We start from the raw sequence: 24843 nt of genomic DNA on the forward strand, positions 1-24843 counted from the left end.
GCCCGTGATATAGGGCATCGCCAAGCTTTCAGTAACGTGCGCTGCATTGAGGTCAATCGATCAGCTGTTGTCAACATGGCAGCAAGGAAACGTTTTGCCACAACAACTGAGAATGAAATTGAAGCAAAACGTTCTAACGTTGTTCCGGCAATATTTTCAAATTGCAACATTCAACATGTTAACATTGTGTTTAAAAAATGAAGGGTTTTAAAAAACAGAACACTCCCTTCGACTGAATTTTGACTCGTGGCCGTGACCCGTAATTTGTGAACCGTGACATCTCACATAAATAAAAACAAGTCGATTCGATGCGTATTGTTTTCATTTGATTTAGTAAAAACATTCGGCTAGATAAATGCGTTATCACATCGTGTCGAACCCCGTATTTCCCTCGACACGATGTGATAACTTATAGTACTATATCCCTGACCCTACAGGTTATATGTTGAAATAAATACAACGTCAAAGTGAGAGAACAGCAAGTATCATTTACTGATGAAAATTAACGACGACACCGGGTGTTCGCAAAAAGGTTGTCATGCTCTAGCACCCTCGACTTACCCAATTTGCAGAATGTGTGTGTTTGTATTTGACACGGTACAGAAGGAGTCCTACCGACTTCACGTTACAGTCACTATAACTAGCCAGGATAATTCATTTCTTAACACAGCACACAGCCTCGTTTTGAGAACAGAACACAAGTAACCTTCTCACTGACTGACTTCACGGTCGCCACGTCAACATGTCGAAGCTGGAAAGGGTCCGGTCGGAGATAGCTAGCTATGACTACATCAGGTTTGCTATTTGTGACATCAATGGAACAAGTCGTGGTCAGGTAGTTCCAAGCCGCAACGCTGCTAAGTATTTGGAAGGAGGCAATGAAATAATTCAGGGTAAGCTGTGAATTATGTAATCTTTCGTTTATCATTGTCACACGTGTGTGTATGTAATGGAAGATGGCAAAACTTCGACAATGAAGCAACTCTGTACATGAAACTCTTTCACATAGATATTCAGTACAATATCTCAATTAAGTCTAATAGTTGATGCCAAAAAATTGGGATCTATTTAAGTTACTGCTCGAGATTTAAGCAGCCGATACAAATTCAGATATGTGCTGACGAGACAAGAAGTGAGTTGACGTGATATCCGGATTAACAGATGTACACGGTAATTACACTGCTATAATGAAGTATATATGTTCGTGCCTACGTACGTGATTGTGTGGGTGTGCGTGTGCGTTAGAGATGCCACAGTTTAACATGGATACCCGCCCTGACACAGTGTTCTGACTGAAATGAGTCTTCTTTTCCCCTTTATAGCAAGTTCAATCGCCTAAAGGTTTGACGTTTTGATTGTTACTTTGAAAGCGATGTAGTTTGTATATGTTATGTCGAACAGATGCCACATCGAGTAATATAGCATATCTAGGGAGTAATCAATAGTTTTATTAAAAATAAAAACACATATTCGCAACGTATGTCATTTCATATATGCTCTGTTAAGTTTGGGATGTACGTGTTAACCCGTGATTTCAATAGTCGATTAGTTAGATTACAACTGTTTATGTGAAATCAGCCGAACATGGTTTCAGGAGAGGTATGTTTACTGAAGGTGAACTGTCTTATTCTCTCTTAGCTGATACATAACAGTTTCATTCGTAAGTCAGTGTGAGATGACACAACCGCAGTTTTCTATATTCATGTGCAACGACACGGAACCAGAGCATTTGTTACCGACTGAAATGCTATATCAGATATGCGTCGTCTACACGAATACATGAACCTCTGACGTCATTTTGCATTGTGCTGGATATTGGATATCTCTTTTGGGGTAGTATCTAGTCAAGCGAGACACGGGAGACATACCTTTACTTAATTTGTTTTCTTCTTTCACTTGAGCGGTTTGTTATATACTACCCATCACAAGTTTAGACTCACTAAAAGCACTCACTATATGTTATGTATATATATAATATATATATGGTTACATCGAAGATAAATTTCTCCACTAACCTGGGGGAACCAACTGCAAACCTTATGTAGATGAACTACACGAGGATCATGCATCTAATTGCAAAAAAAAGCATGTGCAAATATCGTGCATGTGAAAAGCTGCATTTTGGTGTAAAGTATTGTTAAGAATTCGCCAAGTTTCACAGTTTCATCATTTATTGAACTCATGCCAATAATCTTTCCAACGTTACGAATGCGTTTTACAATACATCAGTTCATGTGTAAACAGTACCTTTAAACAGTGTGGAATATTTTGCAAAATCTAGTTTGTAACAGTTGACAGAAGTTAGTGGCCTTCATTTACACTAGTGAGTGTAAACTTTTGATGGGTAGTATATATTCTCGATTAGCCTACACGTGTCGAGTTGTATTTTTGCGTTAGACATCAGTGACTTATATCACGTTGTGTGACGTCACCGCCACGCGTTATACCCAAACCAGCTACAACTATATATCTGTTGCCAATTGAACTTACATATCACTGAAAAGGTTTGGATATTACACAAGGACACTACACTATATTCGTTGTCAGCATATTGCGCTGTTCTTGACGCAATGCCTACCTGTAAAATTAGAAACAGAATTTGTTTAAGTACCTTATAACAGGTTTTAAATGTTTAGGTAGGACACCATACACATATGAATTGTCACCTGTAATGGATGCAGCATTGCAAGTAACTTTAGATGTCGGTGAACACGCCACAGATAAAATGGCGACACGAAGAAGCAGTAGTTATTGTATGCCTGCCAGGAAATATACATTTGAGGGGCCATGTGACCACAGTTTGAAATAAATATATCATTTTGCCTCCAAATTTGCAAGTTTGACGCATTTCGAAAAGGAAAAATCTATGTAAGCGATTGTGAACCACTATGATATATATATATATATACGCACAAAATGTCCAAAATAGTACAGGTGTTCAGTCGTAAATATCACATAGATAAGTAAAAAGTAAAAACAGAATGCCTTTTTCTCCAACATGTTTCGTACTTTACTCTTCAGGGAGATTGTCTAGATATATAAATGCTTTACAAGCTACCCATCTGGGGTGAGTGAGGGAGTGTGGTTTTACTCCGCTTTTAGCAACATCCAGCAATATCACGGTGGGGGACACCAGAAATGGGCTTCACAAATTGTACCCATGTGAGGAATCGAACCCGGGCCTTCGGCGTGACCTATTGTATGTTGAAGGTTAAAGACACTAAGTAGCAGGTGGGCGTTCCAAGACCTTGTGTACACACAATTATAATTAAGAATGGGACTTCCTATGCCCAAGTTCTAATGATTTGTGTGTGAGTTCCACCAAATTGGAAGTAAATGTGACTAAACTGAAGCCATAAGCTGTTCCAGAAATCTTCACGAAGGGGTTCAACGTTAAAACAACAAATAACAAAGAAATGCTACTCTATATAACCTACGTTTTAATATCATTCTAAATTACTGCAGTGGGCAATGGAGTGCCAGTATAGAATGCAATGGCGGATAAATTACATGACCAGAGGTACACAATGTCAGTGATAATAATACTCAGCCAGCAGCAACCGTCGTCAAGGTTCCAAAATAGGCAAAGGCTGGATATCAAGGGTTGGCCTTTATGGAATGTTACAAGAGAGGGGCATCTGCTTTCCCACATACATGTATAAAGGAAAACCAAGTTCTACGGATAGTCAACTTCTTTATTGCAATGAGAGAGCCCTGTCGGTGTAGATACTAACACCGTTATCATGCAAGTGATACAAAGAGTTGTAACAAGGAGAATATATACATGGCCGCACAGTGAGTAATATATATAAATGTATATATGTGTGTGTGTGTGTGTGTGTGTGTGTGTATATATATATATACATGTATATATAAATATATTGACAAGGTTGATATACATTGGATTGCTAATAGTGATTTTTTCACACGAAATATTCTGATGAAGTAAATGTATTTCAATAAATGAACTAGCCACCCCTCTTGTATCCTTAGCCATAGACCTTAGGGAGTTCTAAGTGTCATGATATACAATGACACAGCAAAAATAACTTGGTTTCCGCAATGCGGAAACCTGGTGGAAAGTGGACTGAAACTTAAGTTTCCACCTAGAATCCAGTGAGTTTCCGGTTTTTTACATTGAGTTTCCGCAATAACGGAAAATTACAATTACCCACTTTCTAAGGGTTTCCGCAAGGTTTCCGTTACCCACACTCCAACAGGTTTCCGCAAGGTATCCGTTACCCACACTCCGACAAGTTTCCGTTGAGTTTCATTTAACTTTGAATCCATCAGGTTTCCGCAAGGTTTCAGTTATTAATAAGACTCCAACAGGTTTCCGCAGAGTTTCAGTTACCAACTATTCGACATAGTTTCCGCATAATTTCAGTTACCGGTTTCATGTTCAGGTTGACAGGTTTTCATATGCGTTTCAAAGAACCAAATTTAAACATTCTTCTTTACTCATATCATAAACTCTTGTTAAAAACAATATACCGGTAAGCAATTTGTTATCATGACATTTACTTAAAAGAAAAACAGAATATATAATAAGATTCATTGTTTTATTTTCTCAACATGAATATGAATTAGCATTTAAGGCAAATAAAGATCATACATATAACTAGTAATATAGCACTAAAAAAACAGGGCAAAACATTTTGGCATAACTCAATCCAGTTTAAGAAATCATATATCATTTATAACAAATGGTAATTTTTCATCAGTTAAACTTTCATTCACTTATTATCTTGAAATAGCATGTTAGATATGAAATTTATTTCTAAAATCATGCTAATGGTGAAAAATAACATTAACATACAACTTAACACAGTAATAAAACATAGCTGTATCGGACATTTATTTGCACGCCTTGGCATTCAGCCACACACTCTATGTCACAACTATCGCCAAACATCCACTATGATATACACCATACAATAACACAACATACAGCTTACAATACAAAAATAAAATAAAAATTACATTATGAAATTGAAAATAAATTCAATTATATTGCAAGAGTTGGTCAGTTAGCCCAATAAGGGGCATCCCTGGGTGGAGATCCCTCCGGTTGATTGATGCCTCATCCTCGTCCTCACGTTGGCCATGACGAGAGCAGTGGAGGTGTAGATTCTTTCCAAGTCCAGTGTCGTCGTGTATGCCCTAAGCTTGCTGGACTCCCAGACAAAGGGGACGGAATGCAACTAATTGACGTCATCTTCGTCACCACGACTGGTGATGTCATGTCTATGGTGAGTGTTGTCGCTACCTTTTTCTTTTTCGTCTATCTGGCCAATCGATAGATGCAAGTCTGTTTAGGCGTTGTGCAAGTTTCTGAAAATGGCAGGTAATAACGAATTACTAGGTTATTTTGATAAATTACACAAACATCAATCAACAAGAAACTGACAATGCCAAGGATGATTTAAAATAAGTAATCCAAAAGGAAGTTTGAATAAAAGAGAACTAAATTGAACAATCACACTTTGCACTAGTTTTCTCAAAACTCAAATTATGCAATTCATCACACTTCATTGACCGAATGAAATATCTTATTTTCTAAAGAGGACACACAATCTATACAAAATTTGCTCTGAAGTTACATGCTTCCCAGTCCAGAGGTAGTAATACGTTATATATATATATGAACATTTATTGCATTTTCTATATAGTAATAATGATACTAGTAATAGATTTCCATCAAATTGCTATATTCAATCTCTTACAGTTCGTATTGAGCCCATTTCTGGTGTCCCCCGCCGTGATGTTGCTGGAATATTGCTGAAAGCGGCGTAAAACCAAATTCAGTCAGTCAGTCGTATTGTTGAAGGCACAAGTATATTCACCCAGTAGTGACTGTATGTTTACACCATTAAGTCTTTGAGGTGTATTTAGAAGTGAATAATGCAAGACATGACAGTTTACGGATGTCAACGTCTTTATTAGGTGAAAACACAATGTTTCGGAGTGAATGCTTACACCTGACGAAGGGGTAAGCATTCACTCTGAAACATGTTTTCACATAATAAAGGAGTTGACATCCATAAACCTTGTCTCTACACTATTAATTGGAAATTATTTACTATTTATAATGAAAGTCACTACAGATAGGTCAAAATTACCTTCACATGTTACTGCTGACCATCCTTGATCATTTGTTATACAGTCTCCAGACTCATCATCAGCTTTGCTGAAAAAAATAAACAATAACACGTTACTTTTCTTTGCATTTCCCCATTCATTCATTCGAGTTTTAAAAAAAACCTTAAACCTGCAGCGACATTTATACCAACAAGCAAACTACAGATTTATCACTTTAGGTTATGCAATCAGTAAGTGAACGGCCTGACATAAACATCCTGATGAATGAAGTTTAGTTATCTCATGTGACATAACCTTGGAGTAATTACGGTATTGTAAAATCAAGGGGTCAGTTTGACTGCAATTTCACACAGGTGTGAAGTTAAGATTTATTTGGTCCAATTTGAAATCATGATTAAGTTACCGGTTATTCAAATCCATTTGCAAATGTAACTTTAGTATGGTTCATGGTTCATTTTGTGAAAATGTATCTAGGGAAGCATAATAATAAAATATTCAAAGTGAAATTATGTCTATGTTTCGTAGTACCATAAACACATACCGTCAGTAAGAGAGGGTGATCTTTTCCTCCAGGAGTAGTCGTGACACATGTTTCCTCACAACAGCCTAAATGAATAAAACAAATCCATTAATTTATAATCTATTTGCTATATTTTTCAAAATTGTAGTATATTTTTAGATAGACTTATTTTACTTCACCAACCTTAGTTCGAGCAAAACAGTTTATACAGTCATGGGACTTAAATATACGTCCGTCGGCAAAATTCTCATAGACTTGCATGCTATTTTTGCAGGTTGTTAGGGAAATGATCTTGGCCACAGATACATAATTTTCCACATTGTAGTTACATGAGCAACATATATATACAACATTGCGTATTCTTTCCCCATAGACCGCCATGTTAAAAATTGCCATAACCATGACACGCACTGAATTGAAAATAAAACGGAAATTACGTCTTTGTAGTTGAGATGATTCATGACCCATGTGCAAAATATGAACAATATCAAACGGATATTAAATAAATGCAAGACATATTTCTAGCTGCACCAAATTAACATGTAAGTCGAATAATGCATAGTGACGAATACCTATGGCCAGTGGCTGTAATTCGATAGATTAGCTTGTTTACCAATCCAGATTTCTGTACGTAAAGTAAATAATTCATTAAACGTTATTTGACAACAAAATAAATTGGTCTTACCTGACAGGGTCGTGGTACTGCGAGTTTTTTCGCAGCCATTTCCATCTTTCTTTTCCAGGTAGCGAATTCTCTCTTCCAGTGCTTTGAGGGAAACTGAGGCGGCTATGAAAATGGCGTCTCGCAAAGACTCACGGGAAAAACACTTTGTTGTTGTTTTTTAATCTAAATCTAGCATTACAGTTTGACAATATCTTTCCGCGTTATACAACAAAATAAACATACACTATACACCTAAAATGTCAGCTGTGTGTTTTTATAATAATTTAGGTAGTCTCGCGTGGACGTGATCCGGTCGCCATTGTTTTATTCGTTTACATTGCCGACATCAAAGGGGACCGTGAAAGGTGGAAATGAGCAGATTGAATGTGAGTACCCAAAGTGACAACAGTGGGCTGTTATGGGCTTAAGGGTCTTTTCATCGGATTATGGGCACTAATTGCTCCTCCTCAGTGTCAAGCATCAACATGTAGGCCTAGAGATAATTAACAGTGAATAAATCTGAAAACATATTCACGTTACTTTAATAGTCCTGGGTGCCGTTCCACTAACCGATTTTAGGCCGATTGTAGCCGGTCCCGATCTTACGATCCGAACCAAGCTTAGATCGAGACTCTTTCGTGCGATAGATAGAGGAATCCGAGGCACGAGTTATCTCCCTTTGCATAGTCTAGCAAATGATGGAAGTAGTTTACGAACCAACTGAATGAGTGAGTGAGTTTAGATTTACGCCGCACTCAGCAATAGTCCAGCTATATGGCGGCGGTCTGTAAAAAAATCTAACTAAGATGCATAGCGTTCACTAACATGAGCGTTCATGTTAGTGAACGCTATGTATCTTAGCTATAAATAATCGAGTCTGGACCAGACAATCCAGTGATCAACAGCATGAGCATCGATCTGCGCAGTTGGGTATTTCGAGGGTTTGGAGCAGCAAGGTACCAAGTGCACATTTCATCATTCCGAGAAAATCGCATTTGAAGTTTTCAATACTCATATCTGTTGCACTGCATATCTTAGCTTAACCAATACATACATGTTCAATAGAGGTGGTGTGCATATATCAAATGCTTTGATGTCATTCCTAATGAAGCCTTAATTTCTTAATTACATCAATTATTGTAGATGGTACCCTTTGAATGAAGAGAATTTGTTCAAACATTCCGGACAGCAAGGTACCAAGTGGCACTTGGTACCTTGCTGCCCCAACATTTCACCAATGTTCACGTAAGTTACAGAGCTGCAAAGGACCAAGTGGCACATGGTACCTTGCTGCCCCAAACATTTATACAGTCATTACAGGGTTGCAATGTACCAAGTGGCACTTGGTTCTTTGCTGCACGAACCATTTTACAGTAAATATAGGGTTGCAATGTACCAAGTGGCACATGGTTCTTTGCTGCACGAGCATTTCACAGTAAAGATACTGTTGCAATGTGCCAAGTGGCACTTGGTACTTTGTTGTCCGTAGCATTTATACCACAAAGTTTGATTTAAGGAGTACCGAATGACACAAGATTCATTGTTACTTAAGCATTTGACTATATATCTATTTAATATGGACATTTGACACTTAGCAAACTGCTGCTGGTGATGTTAATGAAATATGTTTGTCTAGAAAATAATATTGTATTGTCAACTGTAACTTGTCAATCTTATATCTGTTTGGTGAAAATGTGTGATTTGTTGTTTTATCTATTACATATCATCAGTTGTTATCATACATCAATTCATTGAGATGTAAAATATTGGGCACAATATGACAAAACAGACCTTCAAGCTTTATAAAGATAAAACTATTTACCATATTAACACCATAAAAAAACCAAGAGATGATAGTTTTTATTCCGAACTAAACTATTTTTGCAGAGATTGAAATGACATGCTTTCCATTCAGTTTGACTTGATACATATTATTTGAATTTCTTATAATACAGAATATCAAAGTGATATTATTACAGAAATCATAAAGTGACTATGTTACATAAATTTGTTAGGATTTAATACATTGTGTTCGGCAATCACAAACTGAAATAATCAGTCTCTCTTGCTACATAATGGTCACTAATAGTCCTAATCGTCCCACTCCTCATCGCTGGCAGGCCCCGGAAGCCGATCAACAGATGTTGCTGATGTTGGTAGAGATTCATAGTAAAGGTGGAACTCTGTCGGGGTAATTTCTTTTCCACACAGAGTTAACAAGTCCTGCTTCTTTGCAACAGAAATTGACAGCTTGGAATTGTAAGCAGGTGTTGGAGCTTTTTGCTATAGCGCTGCTGTTTGACATTTCCTCCTAGTCCCTGAGATAACCTTTGATCTCCAGGTAGTCCTCCTCCTGAAAACCACAGTTGACAAAGATTGAGCTCACAGCTTCCCGTCGAACTTGAATCCACTTGATCTTCAGCCAGTTGATCCCTCTCCTCCAACCGAGATCTTCATGTTTGATAGGAACTTTTACAAATTCCTTGAAATCAAGAACATCTCCGAATTTCAATGGCATGGTAATATATATCTCTTACCTCCTCTGGCCAGAGAAATCACTGTGCTCCATTGCACAGGTGCAAATACCTGGGTTCTTTTCTTAGCCGTTTCAATAGCCGAATGGATCAAATCCCATTCCATTTGAGAATGACCTGATGTCAGAAATTTGTGATTTAATTTGTGTAAACTTTTTGAAGGCTATAGAGCAAGGAGCCTGCAACAAATTGGTTTCGATTTTGACCGCCACACAAGTCCGAGATATATGTCACTTCCTTAACATTTTTGTTCGATTGACATACGGAAGAGGTGATTTTGAATAGGCATGTGGCAATTTCGTTGGCCCTTCTTTTTCCATTTGTTTCATCCCACAGGTGTTCCTTGTTGATCCCCAAGAGAGTAGAGGGAAAGGTTATAGACAGACAATTTTCTTGCATAATACAGCTCCCCAACAAGACTGCATGGAGTATTTAGAACAGCTTGCCACATAGTGAGCTTTATTTAATTTTGCATCGGCTTTGTCTCGTCTTCTCCTTTTCATTTCTGGCTTCTACCTTGTCCTTCTGATGTTCCTCATACTTACTGATAATTTCGTTGTCAATGGTACCAACCAATTTCTTTGCCTCGTACAGACTGCATTTTGAACATTGATCCTTTTTCGGTTTAAAGAATGAAATATTATATTCTGTACAGAAGATTTCCCTATACTTGCTCTCCTTGACATAGTTTGAACCTGATTCTTGACATATTTGCTTGTAAAGCATGTACATTTTCTGCGAGAGGTATTTCTTCACAGTGTCCTTCCGCGCATAGTGTGATTCCATTTGTGGAAAGGAGGTTATGTTGTTAATTGTTTCAAAGTCAATTTTGTTCCCAGATGCAGTGACATTTATTCTGTCTTCGGCTGTAAACACACCATGTTATTTCATTTTCAATGCATGATCCACAACCCTCCTCCAAATATTGAGTGTTGCAAGAAAAAAGTCCCACCACACACAGATTTTCTTCTCCTCAGAGACAAAATGATACTGTCGAGAAGTTGTTTTCTTCCCCTTTGATCTTACTGGCGACACAGAATCCACCATCTGACACACAAAGCTTCATTGCCTTTCGTAGGATGGAGGTTGGTAATAATTCTCAAAGATTGCCTGCCTTGTTTGCAAATCTATGTAGTCTGCCCTTTGTGAGGAGCTACAACTGGGGATGGCACTAATGTAGATGCTGGACTGTGCATGTGTCCCCTTGAGTTTCCATGGTCTTCTGGTGTTGCAGGTGTTGCTTTCAAAGGAACTATGCCCTCGTAATGTTCCTCACCGGGCACAGCAATATAGCCAAGATTGCGGCAGCTATCTTTACTCTGTGCTATGTCTGGTTCCACATATTGACAGCTTAAAAAGTAAACTAGCATCCAAACGAAATGCCACCAATGCTCTGTTAACTTGTAAACAACACAAACAAACACTACACCGACATTTAAGTTTTTTGTATTGATCAACACTGACTGTTTGACACATGGGCAGGTTTACATAGGGAAAATGCTATTTTTGTACGATAAGAAGAGATAAATAACACAAATGTACCATTAATGAAGTAAATAATGTCTCTTGTCATACAATTTTATGGATATTTACACATACTAAGTAAAACGGCTCCATAATTAACAAGACTTAAATGTTTGTTTTCTTTTTAAAACATCAGTTCCCGGTGAATAACACATACTTTTACTTTGTCCATGTGTGCCTCAAATCGTTGTCCACGTATGAATAGGTCTACAACCATGCCAAGTTTAGGTTCCCTTCCCTAAGATGGATGTATCAAGTAAACTAACTGTCAGTTCTAGTATTTTATCATGAAATAGTACTTCACAGCAGTGCCATGTGTAGAACCCTCAACAGCAACATAGGACCCTTAGTGGCGCAAAGGCCCATGCCACATGGCTAAAAAATAGCCAGGCTTGATGCGTAAAAGAGTGCGCGCAGCAAGGAGCTAAGTGGCACATGGGACCTTGCTGCCCCAAGCACATAGCACTTGGTACCTTGCTGCCCTTAACATTTCTAAGTTATGCACTTGGTACCTTTTAACATAATTAAATATCTCTGTAATTAATTAAAAACAGCCTTGATTTTTTACAGAATATCAATGACATCACAGTGATCAATAATCTATAAAAGTGAAAATGTCCCAAATGTGCACTTGGTACCTTGCTGCCCTAAACCCACGATATAAGTAATAAACTGGAACAGGTTTTAAGTCTGGACTTTAAAATGTCAATTGTGTCAGAGCTTTTAATATTGCCTGAATAACACGCGGCCTGCCTAGAATCCCCACCAGTGCAGTGGTGAAACATATTCGTATCTTTTTGCTTCAGAACATTGTTCACTTCACGGCTACACCGAATATACAGAATTGACATAAAGGCTTCATGCGGTGTTTGTTTACATCACAGAAATATACAAATTCATTTCATTTTAGGGGACGCTCACGGTGAAATGCTCGCTCTTATTTTTCACATAGAATAGGAAAGCCACCATTTTGGTTTCTGTACGATTGATTTTAGCTATCCTAAGTTGGTCATGAGCAACTTAGACTTTGGATCTTAACTTTACGATTGACTTGGGTAAGATTGGTTAGTGAACGGTATGCCGATCGTAACGTCACGCTAAGATTGGGATTTTAGGGGTTTACGATTGGCGTAGGGCTAAGATCGGTTAGTGGAACGGCACCCTGATCGAGCTTCATGAGTCCTACTCGTGAGAACTTGTGTTAGTGACAAATAGGTGATTTTTCAAAACCCTGTCAGGAGTAGGCAATATACGAAAATATTTTTGCTGGACGTAAAACTTCATCATGTAAGTAATTTACCCATTGAGATCCAAACATGCAAGTGTATTAGACATGCTTATATCATGTTCATTCTTTTCAGCTCTACGCCTAGATATACTATTCCCATGTATTATAAGTTAAATTATCTAATTTTTGCGGTATATATTGCTAGCTTATATGTAATGTCAGCTCAATATATCCGAGTGAGTGAGTTTAGTATTTCGCCGCACTCAGCAATATTCCAGCTATATGGCGGTATTTATCCAATTAAACCAGTTCATCTATTTTATCATTTTCATACCATTAAAACAATTATTACATATACTTTACACTCATAGCTTTGTGTAATAATTTGTGTAATCAATTATTAAACCTCTTAGCCTTACAATGCATTGACACAAGTCACGTATAACATTTCTAAAAGAATCATTGTTTCAATTTACAGATACGTTTTGTGGATCTAGGGACTTGTTGGAGATTGACAAGAGGCTTGGCTTGGTAATCATTTATAGTTACACCCTACCATGCTCCTAATTTCATTAAAGGAAATCTTAAAACAATATTTTTTATTCATCAGCATTTAGTCAAAAACAAGTAAACACTAAATAGATACATAGAATAAATTTCTTTATCTTTGTGAAAAATATAATCACTCAAAATGTAACAGTGCGTGGATTCCAGTGTAATTATAAGTTGATATGTTTTCAGTTCCAAGAAGAAGACCAGTTTTCTGTCCGCACTGCCAGTCGCTTGTTTCAAGGAAACAAGGAATCCGTCTGGAATGGACGGCAGTTTCTCATCAGGTTAGTCGTCAAAAGATACTTCACTTCATAGGTTTCACTTAACGACTTCAGTTTGATCTGTCCCTTTGTTATCCATCATATATCAATAATGAATATATTTAATTATTGTATATCAAATATGTAACTGTAAGTGTAAGTGAATAAGTTGTGTTACACATTTTACAGTTTTTAAATTAAAGTAAAGGTCACATTAAAAATTATTTTTTTGTTATTATATTGCTGTGAATGTTTCTTTAGAGGGTTGATAAAACTAAGAAATACCCACGATTTTTCATTCATGGGAAATGTTAGGTTTTGTATGCTTTTCTCAGTTGAGTTGGTCATTTCAATTTGAAATGAATAAGATCACATATATAATAAGGTGTTACATTCAGTGTTTAAACATGATTCGTATCTATTTAAAATATGTATGTACCGTTTTACCTATTCTTAGATTTCAGTTGGCGATTTGGTAGTAGATGTTACCTTGAATATGAGTACAGTAACAGTAATAAATATTACCACAATTTGCTTCAGAATACTGGGTTGGCTACTATTTTCTGGTACCAATCAATCAAATAAGTGACATGTCCAATGGAAGATACAATATACATGTATACTACAGATCTTTCCTTTGTGATTGTGAAAAAATCTTTTAGGTACATCTACAAATTAGTCGTTCTAATTTGATAATTTCATTGTGATCAGATATACCACTATGCATGTTTTTGAATATGTATACATGTGTTACTTTGGCTGTTTTTGTAGTTTTACTAAGCATTGTATGTATTGTATTTGCAGGATGATGCAGAGTCTGTGTGGGACGATGAGCATGGCAACGATGTTGTGCCAGACATCAACCAGGACTCTTCATATTCACCCACAGATCTTAAGTAGAGCATACACCATCTGTTTGCGGTTGTGGACTGGTTCAAGCCTTGTTGTAATCAACTTGGTTATATTTCCCCTCTCTCTGTGGCAAAACAAATGTCTCAACTCAGGCTCTGCTTCATATGTACCAGATCAGAGGATTGCTGTCAGCTCAGTATGAGTGCAACAGAAGCTTCATGATTGTCAGCAAGTTGCCAAGTCTTTACTATGTGAGATTGTTAGTGTGTATATGTTAAGATACATTGAGGCAGCTTCAAATGTACACTTCATGTATATGGGCCCATGACCTTTCATACAATAAATATTTGAATTTGAATTTAAAATCTGTTTAATAAATACCACAGCAAGTATGTTATGCCTGCACTAGTAGACATCATTTCATCATATGCATAAAATGTTGTAGGGTTTTGACATATTTGTATTTGCATATTCATACAAGTTGTGTTCTCCAATGCTTACATACATACATGACACACACACACACTCACACATACATACATACATACATACATACATACATACATACATACATACATACATACATACATACATACATACATACATACATACATACATACATACATACATACATACATACATACATACATACATACATACATACATACATACATACATTTTGGGTTCTGTTGAAATGTGAGCTATTCAAAATAATGAAACAGATGAATCATATCAGTGACTGTGTTACTGTGTTTGTTGTTTTTCGTGTACAATGTAATAAATGGTACATTCACAAGTTATGCAGAATGGCAGTGAGTTACAAAGTCACATCGGCAGCCATATCGTGAAAGTCGTAAATCTAAATTTGTAAATGTGTACATGAAATAAAAACAAACTTATATACCTACCTGTCTTCTAAGGACAGTAAAATAACTAGTCTATCACAAATGTACACTAAAAACTGGCATGTAACCATAAACACTTTAACGGTACAGTATAAAAATGGGCTATAGATTGCCAACACCTGAAGGTTGATCAACATACTAGGGACTACGGGAACGTACAGTACTTTTGCTTCCTGCATGGACCCTAGCTGGATTCTGTATATAGAAATTATCTTGCAAATGTAACAGTAAGTAAATATTGTCCCCCAATGGAACAGCACAAAGTTAAGTTTGCCATTTCATCTAAGCTGAAACCAACAGAAACCTAGCGGAAACCTACATTACCCAGTATTCAAAAGGTTTCCGCAATAGCGGAAACTAAGTCATTTTGCTATGAATGTTTCAGCGAACTGAAACTAAATGGAAACGCATAATGATAGTTTCAGTTGTAGAAACTTGACGGAAACCTAGATTTGTTAGTTTCAGTTTTGTAAACTATGCGGAAACTCGCATTGTCTGTTTCCGGATACTGAAACCTAGCGGAAACCTACATTACCCAGTATTAATTAGGTTTCCGCAAGAACGGAAACTAAGTTATTTTTGCTGTGTGAGATGTAAGCATGTGCCCGTGAAGATCCGGGTTAGAATAGGTAGTCAGCAACCCAGGCGACTAACGGGATCGGTCAGGCTTGGTTTACACATGTATCCCAATTGCGTCGACTGATGCTATGTTGTTGATCACTTGATTGTTTTGTTCAGACTCGATCGTTTACATATTTGCCATGTAGCTTTAATAGTGCGGCGTTAAACAATAAACAAACAAACCTGACGTGAGGCACAGAACAATTGGAGTATCACCGTATTTCGCCGTATCTGGTAGATCAGATGACGTGTGTCGTCTCTATTGTAGTGTTCCTTCTGGAGGGGATGACGTATCAGGCATGAGTCTGTGGGAATCGTGTTCCAAGAAACATTCTCAAGCCAAACATAAACGTCAATAAGAAACGTGCGTGAGACAATCGAGAAACTTTGAAATAGGTGATATGTTTACCTCTGGAAAGAATGAATATGAGATGTGAACATGAGATGGATGATCCCTTCAAATGACGCGATACCCGTGGATCACACAAAACGACACGGTCAGCATATCAGGTATTGTGAATCTGTGCTTCATGTGTACGTCAGTCTTGTCTTCTGTCCTGAAGAAATATGGTTTCTGTGCCGACCGGGTATATCCCTTATGATACCCTATATGGCCTTAGCTGATGATGCCATGCCAATGTTGACAGTGGCATTGCAGGATTTCTGGTAGCAGTTCCATTTTATAGATATGCTAGTACCTCACTGAGAATGAATGTGATATGTTGGTGACTGACCTGAAGGTTAGTTCACACATTACCAAATCACAATGGTAAATAGTGATTATTTCATTGAAACAATAATTCAATCATTTCAATTGGCAAGATACGCTTACCTATTCCAGAACACCGGTTACAACAGTAATTGATAGTGATTCATACACACGTGCTCATGATAAATAATGTAATGTTTCAATGGATTCAAATTTTAGCTGACTATATTTCTCTTATTTACATTGGTCTGGACCTGTGTTCTTCATATGATATTGGTATGGCTTTGATGTATGTCAAGTATATGCCCTCGAGTAACCCTCATTTACCATAGATCATGGCATAAGTGTAAAAGTAAGAAGCGACTAACGGGATGGTGTCCTCCAATTTGTGAGAACTGTCAGTTGTGACACACATTAATTAATGGTTGAGTGCACCTAGGTGGTGTTTCCACATCCCTACAATGAAAGTGGGAACAGCCCTGTTGCTGAAGAGTACCCACAGGAGGTATGGTTCATTAATGAGTTAATTGACACAGAAGACATTGTTCGTTAAAGAGCATTTATTGTTTTCAATAAAGAACATCGATAGATACAGAAATAATTAAATAGATTATCAAAGATATGGAGCAGCCATGTCGACATCGGTACTTACTGATCGAAAAGAGCAGACAAGGTTAATAAATACATTTATATTAATTACAATGAAAACAGTTATTGTTACATTTATTTTATTTAAACACGTAAATCTGAGTAGGTATATTTATTTCTCTTTCAAATGATCACGTAACCTAAACACAGAGTTTATCTTTCAAAGACATCTACTTGAGTATGTTAATTAATTTATCTTTTAAAGTTTCATTAAATTACCTCCAGAGGAGCGCATGAATGTTCTGTACCCAGTTTGAAGAATGTGAAGCAATCAGATTCTATGATTTAAAACAATTTAGAACTGCAAACCACAGGTTTCCCATTGAAACATGACGTCGGTACGGCATCGAAAGATGTAATAGAATCTGCAAACATTGTACATCATCTGTCTGCGATGAACTTCACTTTTTTTATACCGTCCAGCAGTAAATGCCCTTAGACATCAATGTCTTCCCCAGTACTTCTGTAAACATCCTAATATTGAAAGTAATGTTTATCTAATGAAATGTGATTATTCACCACTTAACTCTAAAACTGCCAAATTGTTCAAAACTGGACTTTGTTCAATGTTTCAAATTTGTATGAATATGTTGTATGTTGTCTGTGTCACTATATGTGATTATTAAATGTGATTATAAACTTATTGGTGAAAATAAATGTCTGTTCTGTTCTGTTCACAATTGCAAGGTTCAGTTACATAGCTAATCCCTAATTAGCTTGGGTTAAGCCATGCTATCAGATAGGGGAATATTTTGTGTTTTCTTTGTTAATTACCTACTTCACTGTCTCACAACTGGGAGTCTCACAATTTGGAGTTCTCACAAAATGGGAGTAGACCAACGCGATCGGGTGGTCAGGCTCGCTGACTTAGACATATCATCGTATCCCAATTGCGTAGATCGATGCTCATGCTGTTGATCACTGGATTGTCTGGTCCAGGCTCGATTTTTTACAGACCACCGCCACATAGCTGGAATATTGCTGAGTGAGGCGTTAAACGACATACAAAGAAACAACCAACATTAGTGTAAAATATTATTCTGTCCGCCGCCACCCCAAAAGCAACACCACTCGTTATACCTGGGCCGTTGTAAAGATCTTAATTGCCAATCAACGCATCAGTATATGTCTTATTGTCCGGAATGTTCATATCAAAACCTCCTGATTTTTTAATAATGCGTCATGGACGCAGTCAGTGCAGGTATCATAAATCACTCAGACATTTGTACGGGGTAATGTTACGTACTGACAAGTAACACGAATTCTTGTCGAGTCTTTTTTGTAACACTATTTCCAGACTGCAACAGGGCATTTTGATTTGGACCATATAAACTAACTATCCAAACCTTTTCAGCAATCATATATGAACCATGCGTCCAACGATGGGGATCACCCTGGTCATTTTGTCCCTATTGTCAGACCCAGGTTCAAACGTGCAGGGCTCACATCACTAGTTGAGTATCCACTGTGCCACCGTGCTTTCGATTCAAAATTTCATGCATATGCATCAGCCCAAACCGTTAAGTGATCATTCTGAATGAATTACGAAAGGATACATAAATGCCTTCTGTCCTGTTATCTGCAAATATCCGTTGTTAAATTTCCTCTTCGGTAGTTGGACTATCAATGCATCTTTATCATCTAATTTGGACATTATCATTTCCATACTCATCGTAATCATCGTCATTCTCATTATTGTCCTCATCCTCCGCTTTCTGATGTGAAGTAACAGACCTCTAAAATATTCATGCCATTTTTAAACCGATGTCGTCGATATGCCATCCTAAAAAGACACTTATAGATCATCATATTTGACTATTTACTATATTAATATTATTGTCTTTCGCTTGTATCATATCTGTGGCATTGGGTACATTAAGCAGTCTGATTATTCTCTCACAACGAAGCATGTCTCTCAGTTTAAGTCTCACAAGACTCCAAAGTTACTTTCATACTGCCAGAAGCACAACGTATAGTGTCAGTAAGGATATCAACAGCATGATCAACTAACAAACCTGTTAAACTGTCAGACACGGCGCTGACATTTGCACTAACGATATTCCGACCTATCCAATTTTGCGAAGCATTATATGCCAATGAAACCTACACTTTAAGTGGAGTGATTTCACGCTGTTGAAAACAGTCCACAGTAATCACATCTTCCTCTGAGAAAGTAAAGCTGTAACTCGCTTGGTATACCGTGAACTCACGGTGACATTTGCGGACACACTCTGGCATTTCCAAACTCACATGACACAACCGACCCGGTCACTGACTGACTATACCGCCGCCAAGTTAACATGTCGAAGCTGGAGAGGGTCCGGTCGGAGATAGCTAGCTATGACTACATCAGGTTCGCTATTTCTGACATCAATGGAACATGTCGTGGTCAGGTAGTTCCAAGCCGCAACGCTGTTAAGTATTTGGAAGGAGGAGCTGACATGTATGAAGGTGAGATGTACATGATTTCTGTGTATGAAGGATGTCATCTTTCAACACGTGTGCCTACACATTGAAAGATGACAACGAATCTTCGATACAGAAAACCCCTTCACACATGAGAGACATCTTCAGTTTTTAACACAGGTATTTAGTACAGTACGTCAACTGAATGTGTCCGTAGATGATAATGATCTATGATGTACTAAGTAACTGCTTTAAATGTAACACCCAACACCCACATGAAATGTTCACACACGAGCATTGAGCTGAGATGAAGTGATATGGGTTATACTGTCGCGTTCATTACTATTCCACCTGTATAATGGCGTGTGTGTGTGTGCGTGCACATGTGTGTGCTTTGTGTGTGTGCTTTGTATGTGCTCTGTGTGTGTGTGTGTGTGTGTGTGTGTGTGTGTGCGTGCGCGCGTGCTCGTGTTTTTCGAGACTAATGAAGGATTTATAGTTCTTGGTATGTTTCGTTACGACGTATCCATTCACTACAACGACCCTCTGTAACGTGCCAATGTCCTCAAGTTTTGTGTTCTCGGAGCTTGCACAACGTATGACGTTCCTGCCTGTGCCTGTCTGTGTGGAAGGGACGACTGATCAGAATACGTGCCCTCAGATCAGCAGCCGGCAGTTTCTTGATGATGGTTCTGGGTGAGAGTCGGACTCCCATTGTCCATTGCGGGCGTAGTTCTTCGACAAGGGCTATTGGATTGCCTCACAGTGGGGCTCGGTTATTGGTCTTTGTCTTCCAGGTATTGAACGACCCTTTGCTTCACCGACGGCTACGAGCTTCCTCACGTGTAGACTAATAAACGTTTGTAAATGTTCCAGTTACCACAGATGTTGTGACATGAATTTATTAAGTCATGCTTGCCAGTAATTTACAGTCGTGTCTTTTTTCTGTAAGTCAACGTCTTGCCATGTCAAGAACTTTCTTTTTTTTTACTATTGTCGTCTTTGAAATCAGTTCTGAAAATTGTAGTGCACATGCTGCAATTTTGAAATATATATCCCATTATGCAAGGCAACTTTGAAGCACGGGAGCATGCGACCCATAGCGTTTGAGATATTGTGTGAAGGACGTGCCTTGTATGTGCATTCCAGTATGCTGGGGTATATCTGGACCAAACATTTCAAAATTGCCCTTGGATTCAGGCGGTGCTTAATAAATGCTTATGTGAATCCATATACTGCTCTTTAAAGTTTATGATTTAAGAGTGATTTCAATTATTGATAAGTTAAATCTGCTCATATTAACTGAAAACTTGTTGTTTCGTAAAAGGTGTTTTCAGAGCTCAATCTGGGCAGTTATAGGTCGTTCTTTATGCTTGACTGGCCAGCATTGTTCTAATTATTTACATTGAACGATCAAGAACTGAAGCATTGATAACATAGGGAATAATGTGACATCAAATAGGAGTTATGAGTATCTACAGATAAGACTTTGAACTCCTGACATCATTTGACATAGTTTACCTCGGCGAGATGGCTGTTGGTACTTTTCTTTGCAAGATGTGGAGAAATGTGTGTTATCTCATACCGTCACGCGTTTGGATATTGAATATCAACCAACAAAATCTATTTTCTGTGTAGTATACATGTACCCAAAAGATTGGAGACATCCTTAACTTAAAAACTAAAAGTGAATTCGTTCTCTTTACACAACACCCTTCTTTTCAACGTTTAACATGCAATTTAGCCTACAAATATCAAAATATGTCTTAACATGTACAAATGTCTTAATATTTTCATGTTAAGCAGCGTTGATTCATATCATATTGTCTTGGAAACTATGTTACAGGAATCGAATGTCCGAGGTACATTTGTTGGTCAAAGGTTTCGTGATATTTTATCTTTATTTTATGCTGATGATCTGTGTATGTTTGATCATAGTGTGATTGGTCTAAAGAGGAAAATTGATGTATTGGAGCAGTTTAGAATCAAATGGGGTTTGGATGTCAATTTTGATAAAACTGAAATTATAGTTTTTAGAAATGGTGGCAAATTAAGGTTTTCTGAAAAATGGATGTCTGGCAATAAAACTATTAAGACATCGACCTATTATAATTATCTTGGGTTAACGTGTTCTAACAGATTATGTTGGTCAAAGGGTATTGAAGTTCTTGTTCAAAAAGCATCAAAAGCCCTAGTTTCCGTTAAACAATTACAATGTAAGTTTCAGAATATTTCTTCTTTAGTTTTATTCAAGATATTTGATGCTCAGATTAAGCCAATCTTACTCTATTCTAGTGAAGAGTGGGGTCATTCAAAAAATTGAATACATCGAGCGTTATCATGTTAAGTTTTGTAAATATGTTATTGGCGTAGGTAGTTATGTCTCTAATGTTGCTGCACTTGGTGAATGTGGTAGATACGGCTTATTTGTTAATTGTCATAAAAGATGTATTCAGTATTGGTTAAAGTTGCTATCAATGCCTAATCATAGATATCCTAAGCAAAGCTATCTTCTTTGTAAATCTTTAGACGACTGTAATAGTGTTACATGGGCTTCAAAGGTTAAAATGTTACTTTTCTCTTATGGTTATGGATTTGTTTGGATCTCTCAGGAAGTTGTTAATTGTTTTCTTTATTTCTTACTAAGTTTGTGCAAAGAGTTAAAGATTGCCACCAGCAAGATTGGTTTTCTAAAGTTTGTGAATCAAATAAGTTGTTTCCATCAAGAATATAAATCTCTATTGGCAGTTGAATATTAGTTATCCTCTCTTAAGGATCGCGAATATAGAAGGCTTTTATTTTTGCTAAGATCCGGGGGAATTGCCTTTAATGATAAATGTTGGTAGACGCCGCGGTATTGTTCGCGTATGTATGAATGGATGTATAGAAAGATGAATACCATTTTCTGTTAATATGTAAAGTTTATTCCATTTTAAGACAAAAGTATATTCCTGAAAAATTCTGGAAACATCCTTCTATTTATAAATTTAATGTGTTATTAAGTTGTGATAAAGTGAATGTCCTAATTAACTTAGCAAAATTTATAAAAGGGGCTTTAAGGTTAAAAAGTGCTTAAAAGGTGTGTCTAACCATTTTGTCACTATCGTTATTATTTTGTGAGTTTTTGTACTTGGGCCAATGACCTTTATACGGAATAAAAGTTTGATATTGTATTGTGCCAAGTCACCGTCAAGCTTGATACTCAAGTTGTTCTTAAGCTACATCCTTGCACACATCAATAGTTTGACGTGAACAATGGCCACCGGTACGTTAACCAATTCCTGTATATGGTATCATCACTGTTTGATAGTGCTTTATAAACCCGTACTGATGATATGTTAATAATCTTTCATCGGGCTCTGCTTCTTGCAGAGATTTCTTAGGAAGGTTGAAAGGTTTTTTTGACTTTCATTTATTGGGTATGATCTACTCGATTATTTAAAAAAACTAATATCTATTGGTCGAGTTTGGTAGATCTGATAGTTGGTACGTCTGATAGTAATGGCATGCCCGAAATGGTTTAAATGATTTACCAGTGAAGATCCGGGTTAGAATTGATCTTCAGTAACCCATGCTTGTCGTAAGAGGCGTCTAACTGGATAGGGTGATCAGGCTCGCTGACTTGGTTGACACATGTCATCGTTGCTTAGATCGATGTCCATGATGTTGATCACTGGATTGTCTAGTCCAGACTCGATTAGTTACACACCGTCGCCATATAACTAGAATATTGCTGAGCGCGGCGTAAAACTAAACTCACACTCACATTGTAAATGATTTCCCAAACCGGAGAGACGCTCAACAACTGTGAATCATATACCTCTTGTTTCAGGTGCGCTGATGCTCAGCCTTGAAAGCGAAATGGCTATTATACCCCATGAGAAATGTTATCACTATGGAAACATGACCCTTGTGCCAGATCTTGATACTCTTAGGCCGATTCCATGGGGAGGTGATGGCAAGGCCAAGGTCGCTGAAATTTCGTGTGAATGCCGCTGGAAGATCGACAACTCTCCTCAGGAAGCTTGCCCCAGGTATGTTCTTAGGCAACAGATCCAACGCCTAGATGAACTCGGTCTAGATTTATACTCTGGGTTTGAAATAGAATATTTTCTGTTCTATGCTGATACAATGAAACCAGTGTTCAGTGGAAAGGATTTCATGAGCCACAGAATTCAAAACCAAACTGGGCCACTTTTGTTCAAGTTTGACGGAGAATTGTTCAAAGCAGGCATTGATGTGGACAAAATCCATTCTGAATATGCGCCAGGAATGTTTGAAGCTGTGATGAAACCGCAATATGGTATAGAAGGAGCAGATGCAACGTTCAATCTGAAACAAGGCTTGTTGGAGTTGGCTGATTTGAATGGTCTGAAGGCCACTTTTATGTCCAAGCTAGATCTGGAACAAACTGGATGCGGGGCCCATTTTAACTTTTCATTGGTGTCCAAAGACACCCGGGAAAATGCCTTCTATGATCAAAAGGAGAGTGATAGTTTATCAACAACTGCCAAACAGTGGATAGCTGGGATCCTGAAACACAGCAGGGCGTTGACTGCGTTAACTTCGCCCACAATCAACTGCTACAGGAGACTTCACCAGCCTTGGGCTCCAGGAAGTATCTTCTGGGGTATTGAAGACCGTGAGGCCTCTCTTCGTGTCAAGAATCACGGACCTTCAGGAACCTACCTGGAGAACAGGATGCCAAGCGGAAGAAGCAACCCTTACATTGTCATGGCGGCCACAATTGCTGCCGGCTTGGACGGGGTCAAGAACAAGCTAGTATGTCCACCAAGTGCGAGTTTGAAGGAAGGCGAACCTCTTCCCTTTACCCTCGATGAAGCTTTAAAGGATCTACAAGCTGATAGAGACCTGGTGAAAACACTGGGAGAGGAGTTTGTTAGTTGGTTTGTCAAGTGCAAAGAATTAGATTTGAAGCGGTTTGCCGGACTTGCGGATGACAAGGAGAGAATGGCCCTGGAAAAGAAAATCTACTTCTGAACCTTTCGGTGGGGAATGTGTGTCTCCAAAAGCATAACTTGATATTTAGGACACATCTACAGAGTTCTCCTATACACACTCTGTACACAAGGCCTATATAAAAATAACCTAATGATATTATAATAGACACTAACAGTGTGAAAATGAGAAAAAGTAAACGTTTGTTTTGGGGAAAATTGAGCTGTAATGTTAGTCTGGTTAATATATACTGAGGGAAACAAATAAGGGATCACATGAAAGAACAAGTGTTCCTTTATTTTTTTCCAGGTGTCTTCACAAGCTTTGTATCATATATAGCTTGTGAAGACACCTGGAAA

The 24843-nt window shown here is 37.8% G+C and overlaps 1 protein-coding gene across 2 annotated transcripts; it reads left to right on the forward strand.

Moving 5' to 3' along the window:
• Window positions 1–694: 694 nt before the first annotated feature.
• On the forward strand, window positions 695–24843 carry LOC124291722 (lengsin-like). Of its 2 annotated transcripts, none has more exons than XM_046728792.1 (2): window positions 695–893; window positions 23358–24843. In XM_046728792.1, exons 1-2 carry the CDS (start codon window positions 743–745, stop codon window positions 24524–24526), a joined length of 1320 nt encoding a protein of 439 aa, XP_046584748.1. In that variant the 5' UTR covers window positions 695–742; the 3' UTR covers window positions 24527–24843. The 2 variants fall into 2 exon arrangements, with proteins under 2 accessions (XP_046584748.1, XP_046584749.1); XM_046728793.1 differs by lacking the exon at window positions 695–893 and adding an exon at window positions 19378–19570.

This window comes from Haliotis rubra, unplaced genomic scaffold (assembly GCF_003918875.1).
Source record: "Haliotis rubra isolate DU_JTF1 unplaced genomic scaffold, ASM391887v1 Scf5, whole genome shotgun sequence".
In the NCBI taxonomy this organism is placed as follows: Eukaryota; Metazoa; Mollusca; class Gastropoda; order Lepetellida; family Haliotidae; genus Haliotis; species Haliotis rubra.

What these genes read in the sequence shown, in the direction of transcription:
- LOC124291722 (XM_046728792.1), top strand. Translation starts at nt 743, where the DNA reads ATGTCGAAGCTGGAAAGGGTCCGGTCGGAGATAGCTAGCTATGACTAC. An exon ending in AGGCAATGAAATAATTCAGG is followed by an intron (nt 894 to 23,357) that starts GTAAGCTGTGAA and finishes CTCTTGTTTCAG; the next exon opens with GTGCGCTGATGCTCAGCCTT.